Here is an 8,858-nt window from a genome sequence, read left to right on the forward strand (position 1 = left end):
TTAATTCCTCGAACAGGTATTACAAATCTCCCCCACTTGAACTAGACTTCGTCCTCGAAGTCTGCTGACGCGAACAAGTCCGGATAGTGATCTCGCATCTCATCCTCCGGCTCCCATGTCCATTCTGAACCCCTTCGGTGCTGCCATTGCACCTTTACCAACTTCACTTCCTTGTACCATAGAACCTTGGTCTTCCTATCTCGAATCGCAACAGGCCTCTCAATGTAGTTCAGGCTCTCATCCACCTAAAATGTCGTCCAAAGAAATGACTGCGGCCTCTTCGGTGACACACTTCCGAAGTTGTGACACATGGAAGGTGTTATGAATCTGACTAAGCTCATCCGACAGATCCAAGCGATAGGCCACCTTGCCCACTCGAGCCATAATCCTGAACGGTCCAATATATCGAGGACCTAGCTTGCCCCTCTTCCGAAACCTGATGACTCCCTTCCATGGCGACACCTTTAGTAACACAAAGTCCCCCACCTGGAACTCAAGATCTGATCACCGCCGGTCAGCATAACTTTTCTGACGGCTCTACACGACTCGTATCCTGTCACGCACCTGCTGAATCAACTCGTTCGTCTTGATCACCACCTCGGTGCTCCCCATGACGTAGCGCCCTACCTCGCCCCAACAGACAGGGGTCCTACACCTCCGACCATACAACATCTCAAACAGTGGTCGGTCAATACTGGCATGATAACTATTATTGTATGATAACTCTGCTAGCGGGAGGTATGTATCCCAACTCCCTCCAAAATTCAACACACATGCCTGAAGCATATCCTCAAGTGTTTGGATCGTCCTCTCACTATGGCCATCTGTATGGGGGTGGTACGTCTTGCTAAAATGCAACTTAGTGCCTAGTTCCTCGTGGAACTTCTTCCAGCATCTAGATGTAAATCGAACATCTCTGTCAGAGTCTACTGACACTAACACCCCGTGTCTAGCCACCACCTCTCGCACATAAATATCCGCCAACTTCTCAACGGATATACTCTCAAAGATCGGAATAAAGTGGGCACTCTTTGTCAGTATGTCCACGATCACCCATATGACGTCCACACCCCTCGCTTTCCTCGGTAACTTCGTGATGAAGTCCATAGTGATCTCTTCCCATTTCCACATGGGAATGGGTAGCGGCTGAACCTTGCCATGCGGCTGCTGATGTTCGGCCTTGACCTTCCTGCATGTCAAGCACCGCTCCACGAACCAAGCGATCTCCCGCTTCATGCAAGGCCACCAGTAACTCAGTCTTAAATCCCTAAACATTTTTGTAGCCCCCCGTATGTATAGAGAACTTGGACCTGTGTGCCTCCTCCAATATCTTCTGTCTCACTCCTCCAGTCACCGGTACCCACACTCGTCCACACTGTGTCAGAAAACCTCGACTATCCAGAACAAACAAGGGATATTGACCCTGAATCCGCTCTATCTTCCAATACTCTTTCTTCACACCCTCGACCTGTGCCTCCTTGATCATTTCCAACAAAGGAGAGATCACCGTCATCCTCAAACAAATGTTCCCAATTGGGGAACCTGCCGTCTTATGGCTCAAAGCATTGGCCACCACGTTGGCCTTCCCTGGATAGTATAAGATCTCACAGTCATAGTCCTTCAGCACGTCCAACCACCTCCTATGCCACATGTTGAGGTTCTGCTGATCCATCAAATACTTCAAACTGTTGTGATCAGTATAAATCGTGCACCGTACTCCATACAAGTAGTGCCTCCAAATCTTGAGGGCAAACACCACTGCCCCCAATTCCAGGTTGTGAGTGGGGTAATTCGCCTCATGAGGCTTCAACTGCCTCGAGGCATAAGCTATCACATGCCCCCTCTGCATCAATATTGTGCCTAACCCTAAGGTCGATGCATCACAGTATACTACCAAATCATCTAACCCTTCAGGTAGTACTAGAATCGGAGCCTCACATAACCTCTGTCTCAGGGTCTCGAAACCCAACTGTTGATCCGTGCCCCATCGAAATGTCACATTCTTCTTGGTCAAGTGGGTCAAAGGCACAACAATCTTGGAGAAATCATGGATGAATCTCCGATAATAGCCCGCTAAACCCAAGAAGCTACGGATCTCGGATGCGTTCTTAGGTACTTCCCACCGCATCACTGCCTCAACCTTGGATGGATCAACCGAAATGCCATCTTGATTGATGATGTGCCCCAAAAACTGTATCTCTCGCAGCTAGAAATCACACTTAGAGAACTTTGCATAAAGCTTCTCCGCCCTCAGTGTCTCCAATACATCCCTCAGATGTTGCTCATGCTGCTCCTTGGTCTTAGAATAGACCAAGATATCATCAATAAAAACGATCACCAACCGATCCAGTATCGGTCTACACACTCTGTTCATGAGATCCATGAACGCTGATGAGGCATTGGTGAGCCCAAATGGCATCACCACAAACTCATAGTGCCCGTACCGAGTCCTGAAAGTTGTCTTCGGTATATCCTCATCCCGAATCCTCATCTGATGGTATCTCGACCGAAGATCAATCTTGGAAAACCAAGACGCACCCTGCAATTGATCAAACAAATCATCGATCTTCGGTAACGGATAACGGTTCCGCACTATTAGTTTGTTCAGCTCTCGGTAATCAATGCACATCATGTGTGATCCATCCTTCTTTTTCACGAACAAGATCGGAGCTCCCCACGTGGAACTGCTCGGACGGATAAACCCTCGGTCTAGCAGCTCCTGAAGCTGCGTAGATAGTTCCTGCATCTCGGGCGGTGCTAGCCGGTACAGTGCCTTCGCTATCGGAGCAGCACCTGGCACTAAATCAATGTGAAACTCCACTTGCCTCTCCGGAGGCACCCCCGGTAACTCCTCGGAAAAGACATCTCGAAACTCCTGTACAACCGGCACACTACTCACATATGACGTGGTCTCAACCCTCGTATCCAAGATATATGCCAGAAACATCATACAACCCTGCTGCAGAAATCTCCTAGCTCTCGCAGCTGAACAGAGGGTTGGACCCTGCGATACCCTCTCACCATGAATAACTAGTTCTCCCCCACTTGGGGTTCGAACCCTCACCAAATGGCGCTCGCACTCGATCATGGCCCCATTGGCCCCCAACCAGTCCATCCCGAAAATCACCTTCATCCCTCACAACGGTATCGGAACTAGATCAACACGAAATCTCTCCCCAAGCACATTCAAGACACAGTCCTGATACACCCTCGCAGCACTCACAGTGCGGTCATCCGCAATCTCCACCTCAAGCGGGGAATCCAAGGTTCCCGGTGCATCCCGAAACTTCTTGCTAAGCGCAAGAGATACAAACGATCGAGTAGCTCCCGAATCGAATAAAACATGAGCCGACATACCATTGACCAAAAAGGTCCCTATACACAATCACGGTATACACATAAGCAATGCAATAAATCTAGAGCCGGAAACAATAAACACGTACCAGCCACAACGTCTGGCGCTGCCCGAGCCTCCTCGGTAGTCAACTGAAATGTGCGGCTCTTCACCGCTAGAGCATCCGCCTTAACAGGGCGGCCATCAGTAATCCTCATTGTGGCGGGCGCAGGCGCCGCCACTGATCCTCCACCTCCCTGAAACCTCGGACAATCGGCCTTTTTATTGCCAATCTGATTGCAGTGGAAACAAATCAAGCCCTTCTTGGGGAAATCCCTACTCAAGTGACCCGACTGGCCACATGCGTAACACCCTGAACCCGCTATCCGACAAACCCCACTGTGCGGTTTACCACACTTAGCACATCGCCCACGGCCCTGCTGGCCCCTACTGGAAGAATTCGAGGTCTTAGGATTTTTTTCCCGACCTACTGTTGTATGTGTCTGCTCAGGCTTCCGCTTGGTGCGGAAGTCCAACTCCATCTCCCGCTCACGGGCCTTCTCCACCATCTCATTCAGGGTTTTGTACCCTGTGAAGCTCACAAACTCCTGGATATCATCCCTCAGCATGGAATAATACCTCGTCCTCCTCATGTCCTCATCGGTAGCATACTGCGGGATCAACAATGCTCGTTCCCGAAACTTGGTGGTGATCTCCGACACAGTCTCGGTGGTCTGCTGAAGGTCATGAAACTCCCTCACAAGCCGTTGCACCTCAATTGGTGGTGCAAACTCCCCATCAAATCGTCGAACAAACTCGGCCCATGTTATCTCAGCCACGCCGGCTGCCCCCACCTAACCAGTCACCTCTCCCCACCAGTCTCGGGCTCTGTCTCTCATCATACATGAAGCAAAACCCACCTTTGCCGCATCAGGGGAAGAACTCGTATGCTAGGCATTCTCTATATCCGCCACCCAGCGTCGGCTAACAATTGGGTCCCCGACCCCGAAAAACTCTGGCGCCCCGCACGCCTTGAACTTCCGGAACGAGGGAGTTCGGGCCCCGACCTGGCCCGCAAAAATCTTGGCTCTAAATGACCCGAGCCTCTCCTCCATAATCACCATCATACCGTCCTTGACCGTCCCAAAGATAACTGGGCTAGCGTCAAGGATGCCCCTCGTAACCTCGGCTGCAATGAGCTCGTGCAACCTCTCATCAACGAGCTCAGTACCACTGCCCGGCCCGGATCCAGATCCCGATCCTGATCCCCCTGCTCCCAATCGTGTCACCACCATGCTGAACTGAAATGTCATAAATCATAATGATCAGGATATCCATATAGGGGATCTTCCCACACCAGTCCTCCTCAGAGCTTTCAGATCTAACATTGGTTCGGGTATAGGTCCTGTGCTTTCAGTAGTACGGGCCCAATCCTACCTTCCACACCTACCTGTACCTTCCCCAAGGCTCTACCTGATAACTCCAATTCATCCCAAAATAAATCATATCCCACAGACTACTACATATCTCAAATCCTAGGTTATCCTAAGATTTGCTCTACCCACATCAATCATACCAATCATAACAAGTTGCCTTTATGCATGCAAATTATACACAGAAAAAGATCAAATAGACTTTCAAATAAGAGATTCTACCCTAGGACCACAACCAAACAAGGAACAGGAAATAAGGCCAAATCAATCATTCTAAGGCTATAGGCTCTTAACCGTATACAATTTTAAAAGCATACACATAGCAAGATCCATACGATTATCATAACTCAAATATCAGTATAACATGGTTAACATATTGGGGAACTACTTACTTGGCTCGGCCGATCACGCGCGTTGCACTCTCCTCTTTTCCATTCTTTAAAAGTTTTAACTTTTCTTTTATTTTTGAAAACAATTTTACCATTTCCTTAGTTTGAGTCCTGACACACCCGAGAGTGTGCCCAAATCCCTCAAACCAAGGCATTGATACCAACTTCTAACGACCCAATTTTCAAAAGGAATGTTTTAATTTTGATCAAACAAAAGACTTTCCACAAACCATGAAATCCCAAATACAATTGTTTCCAAAATTCATATAAAGTACAATTTTATTTCAATCATCAGAGTGTCCCATAAAAACGCCTGAGAGAGAGTGCACGCCACGCTATCAAGCCTTGCCCTTTCCATTAGGCTCAGATGTACCTGAAACAAATCCACAAACTATAAGCTAATGCTTAGTGAGTTCCCCAGAGCATACCCTACACACAATCCACATAACACATATCATATTAGCTATAAAAGCTATATATATCACATAAGCCATGAATACAAACATATAAGGATGTCATGGGCTCCCCCACATGGTCTTATACCAAAGTGCCATGGGCTCCCCCCTTGGTCTTTAACTGACAAGCCATGGGCTCCCCCACATGGTCTTTCATACGACTGTCATGTGCTCCTCCCATGGTCTTTAACTAACAAGCCATGGGCTCCCCCACATGGTCTTATCCAAGTGCCATGGGCTCCCCCCATGGTCTTCCCTGCAAGTATCATATAATCAATAGCATACCTCTTAGCGTATAGCTAACTATCATACCACATATCTCTACTACAGCTAGTGTACCACATATTATAAAATGGGCCGGCCTTGGTGCCTTAGACCCATTGGTATGGTGAGGAGACTCACCTCTTGAATGCTGAACTGACAAGCTAAGATCAGGAAATATCCCACACACTACTCATCCTCAACTGCCTATAATCAACATGTGATTAACTTGTCACATACCCATAAATACCCTCAAAGTCAACCCTGGTTAAAGTCAAGGTCAACAGTCAAGGTCAACAGTCCATGTTGACCTCAACTCGTCGAGTGCATCCTAGTACTCATCGAGTTCCTCCCGAGTCCATTCCACTGAATCCATGTCAACTCGCCGAGTCACCTAAGTGACTCGTCGAGTTCATCAAATGTCCAGAAAACTAAAAGTTCATGCAATCCTAATACCCTAATCCTTCACTGTACTCATTCAAAATATCGAAAACGGGTAAAACCTACCCGACTCGTCGAGTCAACTAAGGGACTCGACGAGTTCCTTCAGTCCCTTTTGTGTTCAGCCCTTTTCAGTGGGATCTAAGGTCCCAAACTTCAGATCCAACCTCCCCTAGTGCAGTTACCACGTAAAGTTAAAGTTGCAAACTTTACGTGCGTGCAAGGCATCACAAGGCTAAAACATCAAAACTAAGCTCCATACAAGGTTTTAGTGCATGGAAAGGGCCTAAGCTGGATAAAGTGAGCAACTTTATGTCATTGGGGACCTAGAGAGGTCCAGATCTGGAACCATATCCTTATGATAAGTCCAAATCCGAGTATGGCCCCATCTTGCACCAAAAGTGGCCTTTTACTTCAAAGAAAAGGGATCTAAGAAACTAAATATCAAGGTAATGACTTTATACCTCAAAATGGTGCCCAATACAGAGTAGATGTCGGATGTACTGCTTCTCTCCTTGCTCCTTCTTCTTCAAGCTCCAAAATCCTTCACAACCACACCAAAATTACTCACAAAAGCTCTCTCTCTCTCTCACACTTAAGAAGGTGCAAGGTGCAATTAGGGTTTTCTCTGGCTAATGAAGTGGTAAGGGAGGCCACAAGAGGCGGATCATGTTCTTTAAATAGGTTGCAAACCCTAAAAATTAGGGTTTTCCTTTACAGCACCTACTCGTTGAGTCGGGGCCTTCCAACTCGTCGAGTAGGATTTAAAAATCCACATCCTTATAACGATCTCTACTCGACGAGTTGGAGCTCCCCAACTCGTCGAGTCCATGCACAAAACCCTAAAAAATTAGATAAATTAATTAATACCTCGAACAGGTGTTATATTAGGTGTAATTGAAATTTCTTTGAACACCTACTTCAAGTAGTGGTTGTGGCTGTAGCAAAGAAGCATGATGGTGTTAGTGACTTTTTTAAGCAAATTTCGTTGGTGGTTAATGTTGTTTGTGCCTCGTGTAAAAGAAAAGACTTATTACGGGAACAAGCAAGAGAAAGGGTGCAAAAAGGCTTGTATAGTGGTGAACTTGAAACCGGAAGAGGATTAAATCAAGAGACTACACTTGTTCGAGCGGGTGAAACAAGATGGGGTTCACATTTCAACACACTCAAAAGTTTGATGAAGTTGTTTGTGGATGTTCTTGTAGTTTTAGATTTTGTGAAAGTGGAGGGAGGGTCATTAGCAAACCGTTAACAAGCGTCCGAAATCTTAACATATTTTAAATCATATTAGTTTGTGTTTTACTTACATATGATGTATGACATTTTACGCCTCATGGGTACATTGTCAAAGTAACTTCAAAGAAAAGATCTAGACATTTTAGAAGCTGCTTCGATGGTTAGAGGGATAATAGAGACATTGCAATCTTTAAGAAACACAGAGTTTGCTAGCATTTTGCCAAAAGTATCATATTTTTGTCAAACACACAAAATTGATACTTTAGATATGGAAGAGTTGTATATTGGTGCGAGAAACCGTAAGACTACAAAGACTAATATATTTCATTTTGAGGTTGAAATATTCAACACGGTGGTAGATATGCAACTTACAGAATATCGGGATCGATTTAGTGAAACAAGTACCCAGTTACTAGAATACATGGGTGCTTTGAGCCCTTGTGATTCATTTGCAGAATTTGACAAATCCAAGTTGTTGAAGTTGGGTAAGTTATACAAGTATGACTTTGATGACTCGGATATGATAGACCTTGAAGGACAACGTGAGATATTTTATCACTATTGCATCAAAGATGAGCGCTTCACTAGTTTGAAAGGAATTTTTGACCTTTCTCGTTTGATGGTTAGTACAAGGAAGCATCGGTCTTATCCTTTGGTTTATAAGCTTTTAAAGTTGGCTTTGATATTACCCATATCGACCGTAAGTGTAGAAATATGTTTTTCAAAGATGAAGCTCTTGAAGACTGACTTACGCAACAAAATTGGCGATGCCTTTTTGAACAACGCATTGCTTTGTAATGTTGAGACCGAAGCACTTGCAAAAGTTGAGAATGAAAAAGTAATGAAGTGATTTCAAAAGATGTATTCACGAAGAGGACAAATTTTTATTGTAATAGATCGTTGTTATATCATGTTTTATATTATGTTTAAGCAAAAAAAATTGTATTAGACGTAATGAATCATTTTTATGTTTTATATTATGTTTGATCAGAAAAAAAAAATTGCGCAACCCCTACTATTAATTCCTGCATCCGCCCTTGGCGAGCCATGAATTTCAATCTAACATTTACAGATAAAATCAAAACATTGATTTCAAATACTATACATTCTCAACTATTTTATGTAAGATTGAAAGTTGATTATAACCCTGTTGTTATGACGAAAAGAGGCTTCCATATTCTTTGTTGAAAAAGAAGCGGTACCATTCTGGATTAGGCATATAATTTGTGAAGTTTAAGTTTTTTCCATTAATTTCAATGAAATCTTGAGCGCTGTGATCTGTGGAGTTATTTAGTTTTGGGAAATCTTC

At 45.1% G+C, this 8,858-nt stretch overlaps 1 protein-coding gene across 1 annotated transcript; it reads left to right on the plus strand.

The window, feature by feature from the left end:
- Positions 1–7,817: 7,817 nt before the first annotated feature.
- LOC145106011 (uncharacterized) lies at positions 7,818–8,399 on the plus strand. Its single transcript, XM_079043062.1, has one exon. The coding sequence runs from the start codon at positions 7,818–7,820 to the stop codon at positions 8,397–8,399; it is 582 nt and encodes a 193-aa protein (XP_078899188.1).
- The last annotated feature ends 459 nt before the right edge of the window (positions 8,400–8,858 follow it).

Source organism: Lactuca virosa, chromosome 4 (genome assembly GCF_052849685.1).
Source record: "Lactuca virosa cultivar CGN04683 chromosome 4, Lactuca_virosa_CGN04683_v6, whole genome shotgun sequence".
NCBI lineage: Eukaryota > Viridiplantae > Streptophyta > Magnoliopsida > Asterales > Asteraceae > Lactuca > Lactuca virosa.

What these genes read in the sequence shown, in the direction of transcription:
- LOC145106011 (XM_079043062.1), top strand. Translation starts at nt 7,818, where the DNA reads ATGGAAGAGTTGTATATTGGTGCGAGAAACCGTAAGACTACAAAGACT.